Source organism: Rhinatrema bivittatum, chromosome 6 (assembly GCF_901001135.1).
Source record: "Rhinatrema bivittatum chromosome 6, aRhiBiv1.1, whole genome shotgun sequence".
NCBI classification, from domain to species: Eukaryota; Metazoa; Chordata; class Amphibia; order Gymnophiona; family Rhinatrematidae; genus Rhinatrema; species Rhinatrema bivittatum.
Window position 1 is genome coordinate 253,566,154 of NC_042620.1, and position 18,481 is coordinate 253,584,634.

Here is an 18,481-nt window from a genome sequence, read left to right on the forward strand (position 1 = left end):
GTATAGATTCAGAGTTTTCACCCAGACACAAACTAGTCTGAAGGCCACTGGCCAACCTCTGAGTGAATTCATGTTTACTGTCTTGCACTGTGAAATATTTACAAACAAGCAAGAGTGTTTATTTAGTTATTCCACTAAGTCTATGATGAGAAAGCCTGAAAGAGAGAATGAAGGTCATACAGCTGTGTCTGAAATTTGATAAGAACTCAGAGGGAGGGAACATCACTTTTTTCCACAAGCATCTGTAGTGTATAAGGAGAGACAGCGAGAAAGAGAGGGGAGAGAGAGCCCTGGACGTGAAGGTACGGCTCATCCTTTGGAAATGTAAGTTTTTTATATCTATGTAACAATTGTTATTATATACCATTACTTCTTCTATACAATCTGATTTTATTTGTTCTATCCTTCTATTGCTCAAATAAACCTACTTTCTTACATGGAACCGTGATGTGCTGAATCAAAGTTTGTATGCGGCTCTTTGTGTTGGGAATTAGCTCCTAGGTTCAAGCTCCCAGGTATAATCCCAGTAACTGCATGGGGCTATTTGTGTAGGGGATAAGCTCCTGGGTTCAAGCCCCCAAGGATAACCCCACTAATTGTGAGTGTTTATATGGGATTAGCCCCCCAGGTCAGAGCCGTAGGGCAGGATACCAGTGTGCATGATCTGAACCTGTAACAGCATGCTAGACATCCACCATCCCTTTCCATGAAAAAAAAAATCTCCCTGTGTTGTTCCAGAGTCTAACACCGCCCCCTCAGAGCTTCATATCATGACCCCTAGCTCTACAGTTTCCTTTCCATTGGAAATTGTTTCTTTTGTATATTTAATACCTTTCAGGGTTTTAAAAGGCTATCACCCTATATCTCCTCTCCTCTCGAGAATATATATTAGTTTCTCAAGTTTCATCTCATGTCTTTTGGTGTAGACCATGTATCATTCTGACTATCTCTCTCTGGACCACTTCTATCCTATCCCTATCCTTTTTCAGATACAGAACTGAAGAAAGTATTACAGCTGAGGCTCACCAATAACCAGTGCAGCAGTATTATCTCCTTTTTCCTGCTTGTTATGCCTCTCTCTATGCAGCCTAGCATCTTACCGGCCCTTGTGACCGCTTTGTCATACTGCTTTGATACCAAAGCACACAACCAATCCCTCAATTGAATGAAGGAATAAATCACCTGGAGGGAGTTCATCTTGAACCTCTTTCAGACCAACAATCTGTTCAGCTTCCACTTTATCCCCTGTACAGGGTACATCCACTGAACAGTCATGCACAATTTCATGAAGGCCACTCACTTGTAAACATGCGAGCATTCTAGCTCCAATAGAAGCAACTGAAAATCTGGATGTGGTATTGAATGCATCGTACACAGAATGGTTAAGATACTTTTCACATTCTTCCACATCTTCTACAGCTTGATGGAACTCTGCATGCCCAGGGTTGGATGTTTGTGTCATCCAACCCTGGGCACACATTTGTGTAAATATTGCAGCATGTACAACTGATGAGCTGCAATCCAAGCACTAAGAATTGCTCCCTGGAAGACCTTCTCAAATGCATTCAATATCTTTGGGTCCTTCCCAGGAGGCATGTTAAGTGTGATGCAGGTGTGCTTAACATGCTTCAATGCCAACTCCACTACCCCAGAGTGATGTGGTGTGGTAGCTGGATTATTTCAAAGCTCAGCAAGACCTGGACCCTATACTTCAGATCCAATTTTTGGGCCACCGGAAGACATTTCAGAGCCTGTCACATCCCGATTTGCAGGTTCTTGAGGAGACTATGCACCAGAATGAACACAGAATCAGATGGAGGTTGAAGAAACTGTAGAAATCCACAGACATCTGTTCTTGGGTCCTGCTCCATCCTAACACTGATGGACAGCATCTTTGCTAACTTATCTGAAAAGCACAAAGAGCTGAGATCTTTCAAAAGTATGTTGAGGCAAGTCTGGTAGGGGATCTGAAGGAATCCCACTGGAATAATCTAGTGGATATGCTGAGCCAGAAACCAACCTCTGCTGCTCCAAGTGAGAAACATCTGGAAGGAATTCAGAATGAGTTGATCTCACTTCTACTCCTTCAGGGAAGGAACTTACTCCCCCCGCCAGAAGCTCTTGAGGCAAAATATACATCTCTGGGGGATTGAGCAGCCCCACTATTAGAGAAATTTCGTCCAACCTTCCTTTCTGTCTTCAGGGCTTAAGGAGGCAAAGAAATTCTTCACCAACTCTGGAAGCTGGGCTCCCACTGGCTGAGGGACCCTCTCCATTGGAGATGGAGGAAAAACATCCTCTTCAGAAACACAGATTGGTTCATCCACACTCAGGGTTACTAATGCTGGTGACATCAAGTGGGAACTCTAAGCTATAGCAGCTACAACTATAGAAGCAGAAGGCTCAGAGTTGTTCAACGCCGATTGCATCAACCCTTCCTACTGGCCAAAGGTGGGCTTGATCACTGGCGTCAATATAATCTCCTTCTGTGCCAATGTTCTGCTATCCACAGAAGCAGGATTCATGGGCTTCTGGAGCGACATGCTCTGCTCCAACAAAATCGAAGCAGATTTAGCATACGACACACCAAAGAGGCTATGTTCTGGAGCATATGCTCTGCACCGATGATACAGAACACCCTGGCCAGTGTCTGGTCTGGATAGAACAGGTGACTCAGTGCCATGAGGATCTTCTGTGCCATGAAGTACAATGGTGCCAAAGAGGTTAACTCCTGTCTCAGAATCAAGGATGGGCCCAATCCAGTGTTGCCCCATGCCGAAAGCACTGACAGCTTCTCTGGCGTCAAAGGAGATGACCACAGAAAAGATCCCTTGTGTCATTTAGGTACTCTTTTCAGTGCCACGCTCGACTCCTGACGAATCCAGCATCAAGGAGGGGAGGGGAGGGGAGAGCACTACCTGGACTTGCATATAAGGAGAGAAGGATCTTATCTCAAATTCTTGCACTGAAAATCCGAGGATGCTCCAGAGAGTGGCTCCACTGCTCTACCTTGAGCAAATGCTCTGGGCTTTTACCCACTGGTACCTTCTGTGGGATCTACATCTTCCAGGCAAAGTATTACTCTGTAACAGCTGGAATCATGATCTGGGCCCAGACAGTGATAGAAGAGAGAATGTGTCTCCATAATGGATCTTTGGTGCCTATAAACGAAGGCCTTAAAAACATTGACTGTGGTCTTCTTGGCCTTGGGCATCTCCACTTCTTTATTTTTTATTTATTTATTTTTTTTAAGAGCTGAAAAGTTCTGTTGAGGAGTTGCTGAGACAGCAGCACAAGAAAAAAAATACAGTGAGGCATAAAAAGCTAGGCTACATAAGGCCAACAAAAATCTAGAGAAAACTGGGAATAAGTCTGTGCAGTAGCCTGAATGAAAAAAAGACTGAGGGACTCATGAGGTAGCATGCGTGCAAACCCCCGTGCATTCAAAGTAAAACTTTTACTGAGCTCTGAAAGCTGGTTCCATGGTGACATCATCGGATAACACCACCTATACATTATGGCTAATTCATGCCTGCTTGTCAAAGGAGATTATGGAGGTCAACAGTAGTGTGTCACAGGAATCAGTCCTTGATCCACTTCTGTTGAACATCTTCATAAGCAATACTGCAGAATGGCTATTGGGTAAGGGCTGCCTTTTTGTGGATAATACTAAATCTGCAACAATGCGGACACATCCTGCAAAATGTGGAAAACATGAGGAGGGATCTAATGAAGCTTGGTGAATGGTCTAGATTTTGGCAGCTATGATTTAATGATAAAAATTGCAAGATCTTGCATTTGGGTTGTAAAACCCAAGCAATACAGTATAGGGGGCCAAGCTCTTTTATACACAAAATAAGACCAGGATCTATGGGTGATCATATCTGATGATCTCAAGGTGGCCAAACAAGTATATAAGGGGATGGCAAAAACCTATGCTTGGATGCATAGGGAAAAGAATAGCCGGCAGGAAATAGGAGGTATTGCCTCTCTATAAATGTCTATGAAAGCTCATTTGGAGTACTGTAAACAATTTTGGAGACCACCTTCAAAAGGATATAAACCAGATGCAGTCCGTCCAGAGGACAGTTACCAAAATGCTCAATGGTCTTCAAAATAAAACATATGGAGACAGATTTAAACATCTAAACATGTATACGCTGGAGGAAAAGAAGGAAAGAGGAGATATGATAGTCATTTAAATACCTCCAATGATTAAATGCAAAAGAGGCAGGTCTGTTTCAACAGAAAAGAGGCTCTAGAACGAGAGGTCATGGGATGAGGAGTAATCTAAAGAAAATATTTATTTACAGAGAGGGTGGAGGCCTCCCAGTCACGGTGGAGGAGATGGGGACAAAGTGGAAGTTCAAGAAAGCATGGGGCAAACACAGAAAACCTCTAAAGGAGAGGAAGGGATTGTAAAGCTGAGCAAAAGGTGTGGATGGGTAGATTGGATAGGCTGTATGGTCTTTACATGCAATCATGTTCCATGTTTCTATACAACTTCTTTGTTTTCTAGAGGCAGAAAAGGACAGGAGTGCTTTCCGTGAAGAATATCTATCAGGGTTCCAACAAACTGAGGATGTTGTGAACAATTCAAATATGAGTAATTAAAGAGGAAACCCAGAGCTTTTAGGGCATGGATGATCATGTGAATGTACTGCCAAGCATTCTCCAGTAATGAACCCTTTACTAACTAGTCACCTAAGTAGAGAAAAATAAAGATTCACTCCTTTCAAAGATGAGCAGCTACTACCACATTTGGTGAATATTTTCTATTCTACGTAAAGTTCAAATGGTAGTACTTAGTACTGATAATGGATCCATTTACTGTGAAAGAGAGGAACTTTTGATGTAGAGTGTGGATCAGGATATGTGTATATGCTTCCTTAAGATCCAGACAGCATAACTAGTTTTTCACTTCCTAGAGAAGGAGAATAGTTTGCAGTGAATTCATCTGGAATTTTTCCCAAGCCAAGAATTTGTTTATGACATAGAAATGACATAGAAATGACGGCAGAAGAAGACCAAACGGCCCATCTAGTCTGCCCAGCAAGCTACGCACTTTATCCATTTTTTCCCCCTTTTTTTTCTCTCCCACCTGTTACTATTGGCTTCCAGTACCCTCCAGCCCTAATCAATTAGGGGTAGCAACCGCTGTAACAAGCAGGCCACACCCTTACCCCATACTCTTACCCACCCCTGTTTTTATTTTTTTTATTTTTTTTTTGAGATAGCAGCCCTCCATCCTTCCGCTCTGTGAAGGTGGAACACCAACTACTGGCCACTGGCATCCCGCTCCGTGAATGCCTCTGTGGCTACTGCCGCTCCGTGCAGTGTTTGAATGCCTCTGTGGCTACTGCCGCTCCGTGCAGTGTTTGAATGCTTCTGTGGCTACTGCCGCTCCGTGCAGTGTTTGAATGCCTCCTCTTTATTCACGCCCTCTAGACTTGATGGATCCACAGTGTTTATCCCATGCCCCTTTGAAGTCGTTCACAGTTTTAGACTTCACCACTTCCTCCGGAAGGGCATTCCAGGCATCCACCACCCTTTCCGTGAAGAAATACTTCCTGACATTGGTTCTTAGTCTTCCTCCCTGGAGCCTCAGCTCGTGACCTCTGGTTCTGCTGATTTTTTTCCGACGGAAAAGGTTTGTTGTTGTCTTTGGATCATTAAAGTTTTTCAAGTATCTGAAAGTCTGAATCATATCACCCCTGCTCCTCCTTTCCTCCAGGGAGTACATATTTAGATTGTTCAATCTCTCCTCGTATGTCATCCGATGAAGACCCTCCACCTTCCTGGTCGCCCTTCTCTGTACCGCTTCCATCTTGTCCTTGTCTCTTTGTAGATACGGTCTCCAGAACTGAACACAGTACTCCAGGTGAGGCCTCACCAAGGACCTGTACAAGGGGATAATCACTTCCCTTTTCTTACTCAATATTCCTTTCTCTATGCAGCCCAGCATTCTTCTGGCTTTTGCTATCGCCTTGTCGCATTGTTTCGCAGACTTCATATCATTAGACACTATCACCCCAAGGTCTCTCTCCTGCTCCGTGCACATCAGCCCTTCTCCCCCCATCGAATATAGTTCATTCGGATTTCCACTCCCCATATGCATGACTCTGCACTTCTTGGCATTGAATCTCAGCTGCCATATCTTCGACCACTCTTCCAGCTTCCTTAAACCCCGTCTCATTCTCTCCACTTCTTCCGGCGTGTCCACTCTGTTGCAGATCTTAGTGTCATCCGCAAAAAGACAAACCTTACCTTCTATCCCGTCCGCAATGTCGCTCACAAATATATTGAACAGGACCGGTCCCAACACTGATCCTTGTGGTACACCACTTAAAACCTCCCTCTCTTCAGAGAGAGCTCCAGCTACCATCACACATTGTCTTCTGTCCGTCAACCAGTTTGCAATCCAGGTCACCACCTCGGCACTCACTCCTAAGCTTCTCATTTTATTCACCAGTCTCCTGTGTGGGACCGTATCAAAAGCTTTGCTGAAATCCAAGTAGATGACATCGAGCGCTCTTCCTTGATCCAATTCCTTGGTTACCCAGTCAAAAAAGTCAATCAGATTTGTCTGACAGGATCTTCCCCTGGTGAATCCATGCTGCCTCTGGTCCAGCAATTCTCCCGACTGTAGATAGTTCACTATTCTCTCTTTCAACAGTGACTCCATTACTTTTCCCACCACCGAAGTGAGGCTAACCGGTCTGTAGTTACCAGCCTCCTCTCTGTTCCCACTCTTGTGAAGCGGAACCACCACAGATCTTCTCCAATCACTCTGCACCACTCCCGTTTCTAGGGATCTATTGAACAGGTCACACAGCGGACCCGCCAGCACATCTCTGAGCTCCCTCAGTATTCTGGGATGAACCTCATCAGGTCCCATGGCTTTGTCTACTTTCAGTTTCCCCAGCTCTTCCCATACATTTTCTACTGTAAATGGAGTTACATCTACTCCACTCCCCTCCAGTATCTTGTTAACCAGGGACGGTCCTTCTCCAGGGTCCTCCTTCGTGAACACAGAACAGAAGTATTCGTTTAATATTTCTGCCATTTCTTCATCTCTCTCCACACATTGATCCTTTCCACCTTTCAATTTCACTATACTACTTTGAACTTTTCTCTTTTCACTGATGTATCTGAAAAATGTTTTGTCACCTCTCTTTACTTCCTTGGCAATCCTCTCTCAAGTCTAAGATTGGTCTTAAACCTCCCAGTTTTTTTTTAATTAAGAATGATCTGGAGTAGAGTCCCTTGCTGACTTCCATTCCCGGGGCTTGCTCTACTGCATTTTCCAGAAGAAGAGATTTCATCTCCTCCTGTAGCTATCCTGGGAAAGGTCCAGTTTGGAGATCTGAATGGTGAAATATTATGGTATCTGAGAGAAATGCAACCAATATCCTTGGTTCATTATTTTCAGTGACTGTTTGTCCTTTGTTATTAATTGCCAAAACGTGTTGAGTGTTAAACAATTCTTCCAGGAGGCAGGTTTCAACATCCTTGGAAAGACTGGTTAAGTTTTTCATCTTCAAAAACTTGTAGATTTTAGGTTGTACTGTAGCCAGAATATTGGGCTGCCTTCCATCACTTTGTTGAGTTCTTGAAGGCTGTTACTGTTGCTGAAGCTGCTGCCTTTGTCTGGGATACTGCCAGTAGCTCCTCCTCTGGGAAAAGAACTGCCTTCTAAAGAGGATGGCTTGCTTCCTAATAGAAGTAGACTTGTCCCATGGTGGTCAACGAAAGAGTTAGTAAGGTGGAACAGTGATCTGTAATCAAGGCTGACAGCCTCCTTCACCCTGTTTCCAAACAGGTTGTTGTCAGAGAGGGGGCATCCACTAACCTATTGTGTATGTCTTTACAAGGACCAGACGCTCTAAGCCATGCCAGTCTTCTCACACTTGCAGCCGCAGAGAAGGTTCTTGCTGAAGTTTCAAAAGCTTCAAACATCAAAGGCATCAGATGCTTTCTGCATTGGCTAGTTGGTCCATAAACTTATCTCTATCAGTTTGAGAAACTGATTAAAAAAAAAAAAAAGCTTTAGGGTTTGCAGACATTCATGCTTATTTTTCACCATGTATAATTGATGCACTGCTATGCCAGAGTTTAGCAGGGAATCTTAAAACACCTTTTTCCCAATGGAATTCTACTTTTTTGGACCTTTTCTAGGTAGGATATTCAAGTGTTCCTTCAATTGCTTTGGTTTTTTGTTTTGTTTTAAGGTAGATTCAATTGCCACTGAATGGTGTGGTAATTAAATCACATTAAATCCAGGACTAGGTTGGACCCTGTATTTTAAATCAATTTTCCATGTTACTGGCAAACAAAAGGTGAGATTCTGCCACATACATGTCCATAATTCTTGCAGTAGCCTGTATATCCCACTGCTACATTTCTTCTGCACCATCAATACATTTCAGTAAGCAGAACACATCCCATCCTGGGTTCCTTTTCTTTATAGAATATAAACAGTACCTCTCTTCCATCTTTTGTATAAATTTGGGATATGTTAAATCCTCAGATGGAGAGGTACTTCCAAGACAGCAAGGGGCAAAGTGTCTGAAGGCAATCCCATTAACTATCTGACCAGTCCGATATCAGGTTCTGGCACTTAGAAGTCTTGGATGGGGCCAAGCCATAGACTAAGCAAGGACTGAGAAACACCCAGGAGTTGAGAATTTTACTCAGAGAGACAGAGGCCTGGATCTTGGAATTGGCAGGTAACAAAAGCTGAAGTGAAACTGAATCCAGAGGTTGGCTATAGGCCAAGAACTGGAATCAGCAGACAAGTTACAAGGCTAGAATGGGTACTAGAAACAGGAAAGAACTACAGGTCAGAAAACAGGTCACAAGCAGTAACAGCACTAAAATACTGGAACTGGAAGAACTGCAGGAAGGAATAGAAAGATTAGAATTACAAGACTGAAATGACAGACTATAATCAAAGTTTTGACACAGTCTGGAGAGTCAGGGTTTGGCAAGTAGCAAACATGACAGCAAGAGGGAAAGTCAGCCTTTATGTTGCTGCCAACGACGTCCTATTCTTCTGAAACCCTTTTTGGCTGAGCTCCAGACAATCCCTGATATCTACAGGAATGGCTTTGAGGGCTACCTAAAGCAGTTTTCTTCTCTGCTGCTTCCTCTTGCTTCAGGTCCTCAGCTGGTCTGAGGATTTGGACCCCGGTCCTGAATCCCAGGACTTAGCCTAGTTCAAGTCTCTGTCTGGATTTCACTTTAGTATTATACCTCTCCTCAGGGATGACCTCTGGGCACAGAGAGCCTAGTTTGAGAGGGTACTTTGGGTAGATTTTGCTAGGGTGTCTATGTCCTCTACCAAGTTCCAGGTACATTCTTCAGGGCCATGATTTTCCTAGCTGATTGGGTACATTAACCTATTCTGGGCTCTTTAGAAGCTTAGAACTCTTTCCAAGTTCATTTCTCATGCCCTGTATCTTGCCTGAAACAGGATTATCTAAGAATGGGTTTGTTGAGATATTAGTGCACTGTAAGACACAGAATTCAGATGGAACAATCATCTTCCCGCTGGGTCAATAAATTTTAAGATTGTGCTTTTTCAGCAGGAAATTCCTAGAAAGTTTCGTGAGTTAGGGGACTAAATAAGTCCAAATATTATATACTCTTGGTAGGCCCCACCAAACACCGCTAGGGGTACAGTCTCATGGATCACTGGTTCAGACTTGAGCAAGCTTCCATCTATGGATTCCACTATATTAAGGCTGGCTTGACTTGATGGAAGAGATGAAGGATATCTGCCAGTGCAATATTCACAAAGCAGGTGCTCACACTCAGGTCTACCATGCACATTTTGAGAAGTATTGGGAAGATACAGATTCACTTCCACTGCTAGATGTGTAATGACCTTTAGGTTCAGGGGAACTTCTGAAGCTGCTAAAAAAGCGAGGAAGAGTTAATTCACTTGTGGCTTGGCATCCTCAGGCATTTGCTGTTTCTCACTTCTGGAGTCAAAATAAAAGTATAGGGCTCTAATTCTCCACAGTAGAGGCACAGGTTCAGGTGTCTATGGTGTTCCTTTTCCACAGGAGTCAGCAGCAGTCAACTTATAGCAATCTGCATGGGCTCTGGAGGTGTAGGTTCCTGATGTACCAGTCTTGTAGGCTTGGACTTATATAGCCTCACTGTTCCTTGAGTTGTCTCTGCTGCTCACTACGAAGAGTCAATTCTAATACAAAAGCCAATAAATGTGTCAAGCCTCTCAAAGAAATCCATTCTGGCCACTTCATCCTTGAAGCCCTGTCCCAGTCACCTTTGGAACACTACTGAGCAGCTTCATTCCATGATGTGTCTGTAACTACATGGTGGAACCAGAAAGTATAACAGATGATTTTTTATTTTTTAACGCTTTTATATACCGACATTCGTTTGCACATCACATCGTTTACATTAGAACAATGGGTCTAAATCCCTGTTTTAAGCACTAGAGCATAAAATCAGCAGTGTGAGCACAATGAGGTCTGCAGCAAGGACTGATAGAAAACCTCACAGTTCCCCAGCAGGGAATCCCAGTTTAATTCTTCACCCATGAGAAAGCTTAGCATAAATGCTACCTGGGTGCTGTCATTATAGAACTGAGAACAGGCATTCAGATTGGGTCAGGCAGGGGGGGCTGGGAAATACCCAGGTGTCAAGAATTTCACTCAGGTAGACAGAGACCTGGATTTTGGAGTTGGTAGGAAACAAAGGCTGGATCAGAACTGGATCCAAAACTCAGTTGTTCAGCCAAACCTTGATACCTAGAGGTGTGACTCTGGGGGGCTACCAGAAGCAGCTTTCTTCTCGGTTGCTTCCCCTTGCTTCAGGACCACTCTGATTTGAGGGTTAGGACTCCTGTTCTGAACCCTAGGACTGGTTAAAATCCCTGCTTGGGTTTCACCCAAAAATCTGGAGATCCTTCCACCTCCACTCCACAGGAGCATTCCAAATACTGCGAGCCCAAAATGGAAAATAGTTCCTGGCCTTTGCTTACAGAAAATTCTTGAAGATCCAGAGGGACTGGAAATTCCTCAACCTTAGTTGTTAGATGGATCAGGCTCCTACATAAATAGATATGGTCTCTGGGTGGTAAAGCCACCTTGTAAGGGTTCCGACAGGGACTACTCCTGGAGAATCTCTAGTATCATTCTTACTAGCTCCTTAACAGGAGACATGTGCCAGAAGAAATTCTTAATGAAATTCTCCCAACAGCATCTCGAAGTCCTCTTTCGATAAAGCTGTCTTTGAAAGATTCCAGAGGATGTCCCTGCAGAAGAACCAGCCTCTCGGACAATAACATTGCCTGCTCTGAAGACTTCGGTACAAAGAATGATTTCAGCATAAAGAGTGCTGTCTGTGCCAATTGTGGCTTTGGCTTTGCAGCCATTAATGGCACCAACTGTAACCTGCGTCTATGAGGCTGACTGCACTATAGCCTTTGGTGCAGAGTCAATCTGCGACTGCATTATCTGTGCCGACAGCTCATGTGATATTGAAACTGTTTTTGACAACAAGGATCTTGCACCAAGATCTGCAGCATCGTGGGATCTAATCTCCTTTTCTTGAAGCTGTGTGTGTGTGTTGCTTTCTTCAATATTACTTTTTCTGTATTCTTTGCAAAGGATTCACTCCTGGGGATTAAATGACTTCTGCCCTCCCTACCAACCAATGGAGCATGAGTTTGGGGAATCATTCCAGCATAGTCTGCCATCTTTTTTTTTTTTTTTTTTACCTGAATTGAGCTTCTTTGAGACTGGAGGGACATATGATAGAGGGGACAGCAAGATTTCCATTTTTTAGGTCTTGGAAACAAACTCTTGGTGACATTTGATGGCAATGAGAGCAGTTTGGCATATCATAGTCTAGTCCCACACATCGGTAATAGGTGTAATGAGTTTATATAACTGACATTTTTCTGTCACAGGTGCAACTTTTGAAGTCACTGACTACTTCTGCCATGGCAACCAATCTGACTGAGATTGAACTCACACTTTTTTTGGGTAGGGAGAAAGACCTGGAGGGGAAAAAGCAGGGAAACAATAAAAACTCTCAGCAGACAAAAATGCGGCACATAAAACCCTCATCTGGGAGGTAGTTTGGACAAAAGTTGACTGAGGAGATGTGTCAGACTGCAGCTGTGGGGGAAGTCCTGTATATACTCCAAAAAACAGAGTTTTTCTGAGCTGTTTTTTGAGCTAGTCTGTCATTGCCATTGGGTATCACCACTCATTTGCTGATTCATCCTGCTTGTTGACAGAGAAAGATGGAGAGTGGTGTGACAGGGTGGGGGAAGGGACAGAGATTTGTAGGGATGAAGGGAGCATTAAGGGAATTGCAGATGCTGGCCCTTTGTTGGAGGAACTCTCCAGCCTAGCTGCTCCCTATCCTGCTTCTAGAAAACAAAGCGTGAAGCTCTTTCATACTGTGCATTCAGGTTTCTTGGCTCTTGGTATGTGTAAAGTTTGTCACCCCTGCTATATAAGGACTTCCAGAATAAAAACCCAACATTTCCCAAAACCCCAGAAATTATGAATTTTAATATTAGAAAGGACTATCAAAGATAGCAAATTGAGAATTTGATAATATGTACAAAATAAAGCTCACTATTATAGTGTTAATCTGCTGCCAACAATGATGTCTTGCAAACCTTTTAGACTTCTGGCTGGATTTTGTCTTTTAATCTTAAATTAAAATATGAAACCTTCCAGGGCCATATTATTATTATTATTATTAAAGGCTTTTATATACCGACTTTCTTGATACAAATCAAATCAACTTGGTTTACATCGAACTAGGCAGTAACTATAATCAACTATAACCAACTATATAATCAACAAGAGACAATTTGAAGGAGTATAAAGTTACATTATAACAAGGATGCCTTAACTGGGAGTAGGAAATAAGAAAGGGGGAACAAAGATAAAGTACAATATACAAGAGAGTATGTGAGAGAGGCAAGGAGCCGTCCTCATGATAACTTGTAACATGATTTAGCGTTTATTTATTTACATAATTGCTGGAACGTTATTTATTTATATAATTGCTGGAACAATTCTAAGTCAGGCTGTTGGACTAGTAGCGGGGAAGGCTCGGCAGAACAGCCATGTCTTTAGTTTCTTTTTAAAAGTTGGTAGACAAGTTTCCTGCCTGAGGTCCAAAGGTATGTCGTTCCAGATGGAGGGACCTGTGATAGAGAATGTCCGGTCTCTGATGTTTGAGTGGTGCACAACCTTGATAGAAGGAACATGTAAGGATCCCTTGTAGGCATCCCTTAAAGGTCTGGCCGCCAAGTGCAGTTTGAGGGGGTGTAGCAGATCAAGAGGGGTCTGATGGTGAATGTATTTGTGGATGATTGTGAGTGATTTATGGAGAATCCTGAAATGTACTGGGAGCCAGTGAAGATCTTTTAGAATAGGAGAGATATGCGCTCTCCGATTGGTATTCGTCAAAATTCTTGCCGTTGCATTTTGGAGCAACTGGAGGGGTTTTATAGTAGACGCCGGGAGACCTTGCAAAATGGAATTGCAGTAGTCTATTTTGGAAAACAGAATGGCTTGGAGGACAGATCTGAAATCATAATGGAATAGGAGCGGTTTTAATTTTTTGAGTACTTGTAACTTGTAGAAGCACTCCTTTGTGGTGTTTTTTATAAATTGCTTTAGGTTCAAGTGGCTATCAATAATGACTCCAAGGTCTCTAGCGTGGGATATTTGTATGTTGGTTTACATTTGGTGTTGGAAGGGACTGCCTTCTGGAGTGATTAGCAATAGTTCAGTCTTGGAAGTTTATATAATTTTAATAATTTTAAATAAGTTTAATAATTGGAATATTAGTGAATTGACATTGCATCTGCACCAAAGGAAAGATAAAAATACAGGGACAGGCTCTGCAGCAGCTCTGCATAAACTGACCGGGCTCATTCCAATTTGCAAGTCTATCGCACGCATGACTGCAGAACAAATATTTACCACCTTGAATTTTCCATTTTACCAACCCTAACAATGTTGGTTTTAGGGGGAACTCCCCTGGTCTAAATTCCAACTATCCATGCAAATGAAATTATTTCCTAGGCTCAAGACGTTTCAAGGCAACTAGGGGAAACGCCATACACTGTCAAGACATTCCTCCCCATTGCAGCACATAAAAAGGAGTTTGTTACATCACTAACTGCTCTACTGCCACAGATACAAAAACAAACCCTTCTCTTCAACGGAAGCCAGTCACAATCTGCTGGAATTTTAGCAAGCACCCTATAAACTTGAGGGTTAGCTAGCCGGCAATGATACTTTAAAGCACAGCTCTCTTCCATAGGATCTCCCTTCAAACTTGCAATCACACTAAGCAAAAAGAGCACATGTTAAACATCAACAGAAGTAAATGGTTTCACAATGGATCAAGCTTGCAGTTTTAAATCATTGGGTGTTAATATACAGCAGAAGCCTTCCTCTAATGTCACTTTCAGATCCTAAATGAGAAGTCAGCAAAACCACTCACAAAGCATGGAACTTCTCATTTCTACCAAAATGTGAGTCACAGCAATACTGACAGAAGGTGGAAGGGGTCCTGGAAGTTCTCCCCATTAGCCACTGCAGCAAGCTGCCTCCTCATAAACCTGTACTCACATCGCTTGCCATTCCACGAGAGCTGCTCTTCTGAAACTCTCTTCTGTCGCTTTTGTTGCCATGCACCCATCTCATCTGCAAGGAACACACAAGAACCACAATTACTGAGGGAACCAGAGCCTCTTGACTACTCTTAAGGCGTCTTACTACTGATCCTCTGGCCCTGCTTGTGAGGGATAGTATGAGACAGCCTTGAATCAGGACTCTCACAAGCTAAGTCACTTGGCTCCCTTTTACACAAGACAACCTTTTCTTGTAACTAGTGTGCTCTGTAGACAGCAAGACAAGCAGCCACACAAGTGGATTATATCTTCCAATATGCAGAAGCCTAGAAGGCTTTTCTTTACATGCACAAGATTTCTCACCTTGAGCCGCCATGGGGATTACCCTCAGATGTTTGTAATATTTTAAAAATGAAGCCATCCCCAGAAAGGGAGGTGGGAATGATAGCATCTTTGTTTTCACCATACACAAAGCAGGATTAATCAACCACATAAGTGGTTGCCTTCCAACAATAAAAGAAAACCACCACCATCAAATAAGGAATGAGTGAAGTGAATTTATTTTTTGGAAGGCAAAATTCTACTTTTTGTGTGTTTCTAGGAAACACAACCAAAATAAACATGGGGCCTGGGAGAGGTGGGGATGGTGATGGATTCAACTCCACAAAGAGAAGCTGGAGAAGAGAGGTACCAAAGCCATAAATCAGTGTCTAAACAATAATATGTAGTACCTGCTCAAGTAAAACAGATGAACTGCCTCCAAGGGAGAGGGGAAGCTGTAACAAAAGAAAAATCTCACCTGAGCGATCAAAAAGCAAACAGAATGTTAGGAGTTATTAGGAAGGGAATGGCAAATAAAACAGAGGATGTCATAATGCCTCTGTATCACTCCATGGTGAGACCACACCTTGAATACTGTGCGCAATTCTGGTCACCACATCTCAAAAAAAGATATAGTTGCACTGGAGAAAGTACAGAGAAGGGCAACCAAACTGATAAAGGGGATGGAACGGCTCCCCTGTGAGGAAAAGCTAAAGAGGTTAGGGCTGTTCAACTTGGAGAAGAGATGACTGAGGGGGGATATGAGAGAGATCTACAAAATCGTGAAAGGACTAGAACGGGTAAATGTGAATCAGTTATTTACTCTTTCGGAATAATACAAGAACTAGGGGGCACGCCAGGAAGTTAGCCAGTAGCATATTTAAAACAAATCAGAGAAAATTATTTTTCACACAACGCACAATTGAGCTCTGGAATTCATTGTCAGCGGATCTGGTTAAGGAAGTTAGTGTAGTTGGTTTAGGATAAGTTCCTGGAGAAGTCCATAAATTGCTACTAATCAATAGGGAACAGTCACTGCTTGTTGCCAGCATTAATAGCATGGGATCTATTTAATGTTTGGGAACCTGTCAGGTACTTGGATTGGCCACTGCTTAGAAACAGGATACTGGGCTTGATGGAGCATTGGTCTGACCCATATCTTATGTTTTTATGAATCCTGTTGGAGGGGAGGACCAGATAGGGGCTGTGGATTGCTAGATAGAATAGGGATAGATGAATCTCCATGCCCTCCCAGCCCCAAAACCACAGTGCCACAAAGCAGAGAAGGCAAGTTTGCTTACTTGAACAGTGTTTTCTGTAGATAGCAAGACAAATTTAGCCATTACATTTGGGTGACATCATCCGGTGGCACCGAATAGATTCATCTCTCCTAGCTAGTAAAGCTATAAACTCTACTGAGCATATGCGGGAGTTCCCACACAGGCATTGCCTCGTAAGCCTTCTCAGTCAATATCGGAGAAAATTTCAGCTAGGTAGAAGACTCTTCAGGGAGATAGGCAGGTAATGAAAACACATAAGAAATTGCCATGCTGGGTCAGACCAAGGGTCCATCAAGCCCAGCATCCTGTTTCCATCAGAGGCCAAACCAGGCCACAAGAACCTGGCAATTACCCAAACACTAAGAAGATCCCATGCTACTGATGTAATTAATAGCAGTGGCTATTCCATAAGTAAACTTGATTAATAGCCGTTAATGGACTTCTCCTCCAAGAAATTATTCAAACCTTTTTTGAACCCAGCTACACAAACTGCACTAACCACATCCTCTGGCAACAAATTCCAGAGCTTTATTGTGCGTTGAGTGAAAAAGAAATTTTTCTGATTAGTCTTAAATGTGCTACTTGCTAACTTCATGAAATGCCCCCTAGTCCTTCTATTATTCAAAAGTGTAAATAACCGATTCACATCTACTTGTTCAAGACTTCTCATGATCTTAAAGACCTCTATCATATCCCCACTCAGGTGTCTCTTCTCCAAGTGAACAGCACTAACCTCTTCAGCCTTTCCTCATAGGGGAGCTGTTCCATTCCCTTTATCATTTTGGTTGCCATTCTCTGTACTCTCCATCGCATATCTTTTTTGAGATGCAGCGACCAGAATTGTACAGTATTCAAGGTGCAGTCTCACCCTGGAGCGATATAGAGGCATTATGACATTTTCCATTTTATTAACCATTCCCTTCCTAATAATTCCTAACAATTCCTAACATTGTTTGCTTTTTTGACTGCTGCTGCACACCGAGCCAATGATTTTAAAGTATTATCCACTATGATGCCTAGATCTTTTTCCTGGGTGGTAGCTCCTAATATGGAACCTAACATCGTGTAACTACAGCAAGGGTTATTTTTCCCTATATGCAACACCTTGCACTTGCCACATTAAATTTCTTCTGCCATTTGGTTGCCCAATCTTCCATTCTTGCAAGGTCCTCCTGTAATGTATCACAATCCGCATGTGATTTAACTACTCTGAATAATTTTGTATCATCCGCAAATTTGATAACCTCACTCGTCGTATTCCTTTCCAGATCATTTATAAATATATTGAAAAGCACCGGTCCAAGTACAGATCCCTGAGGCACTCCACTGTTTACCCTTTTCCATTGAGAAAATTGACCATTTAATCCTACTCTCTGTTTGCTGTCTTTTAACCAGTTTGTAATCCATGAAAGAACAATGCCTCCTATACCATGACTTTTTCGTTTTCCTAGAAGCCTCTCATGAGGAACTTTGTCAAACGCCTTCTGAAAATCCAAATACCTACATCTACCGGGTTCACCTTTATCCACACGTTTATTAACCCCTTCAAAAAATGAAGCAGATTTGTCAGGCAAGACTTCCCTTGGGTAAATCCATGTTGACTGTGTTCCATTAAACCATGTCTTTCTATATGCTCTACGATTTTGATCTTGAGAATAGTTTCCACTATTTTTCCCAGCACTGATGTCAGACTTACTGGTCTAGTTACCTGGATTGCCCCTGGAGCCTTTTCTAAATATTGGGGTTACATTGGCCTCCCTCCAGTCTTCAGGTACAATAGATGATTTTAATGATAGGTTACAAATTTTAACTAATAGATCAGAAATTTCATTTTTGAGTTCCTTCAGTAAGCAAACTTGCTTTTTCCGTCGATAAGCAGGCTGAATTAACCATTACATGTGGGGAGCCCAAGTTGAAGGATGCAGTGGAGCACTTACTGAATAAGCAACCCAGACTCCACCATGTAAGAATAGGTTGCAGAAAACTGCTTGCCCAAATTTACTGTCAGCTCTTGAGAGACTGCCCAGATAGTAATGGGACATAAAGGTGTGAACAGACGACCAATGCTGCAGCTTTGCAGATGTCTTCATGGGTACTTGATGACCTTTGACAGCATCTGTGATTTGCAATCCTGTTAAAAGTGTAGCAGTCTGGGGTGCATTCCGCTATCCAGCTGGACAATGTATATTTAGCAACCACTACACCAAGTCTATTTGGGTTGTATGAAACAGAGCTG

At 42.7% G+C, this 18,481-nt stretch overlaps 1 protein-coding gene across 5 annotated transcripts in view; it reads right to left on the minus strand.

Annotated features, from left to right (window-relative positions):
- FBRS (fibrosin) overlaps nucleotides 1-18,481 on the minus strand; it is a 274,396-nt gene that overhangs the window by 182,861 nt on the left and 73,054 nt on the right. For 3 of the 5 annotated variants that reach the window (XM_029606818.1, XM_029606816.1, XM_029606815.1), the window contains exons 3-4: nucleotides 15,376-15,420; nucleotides 14,643-14,717 (exon numbers count right to left, since the gene is read on the minus strand). The exons of 1 other annotated variant lie outside the window; for it this stretch is intronic. In XM_029606818.1, coding sequence (XP_029462678.1) covers nucleotides 14,643-14,717; nucleotides 15,376-15,420 — 120 coding nt within the window. The remainder of the gene's footprint in view (nucleotides 1-14,642; nucleotides 14,718-15,375; nucleotides 15,421-18,481) is intronic. One more of the 5 variants, XM_029606817.1, reaches the window with a different exon arrangement.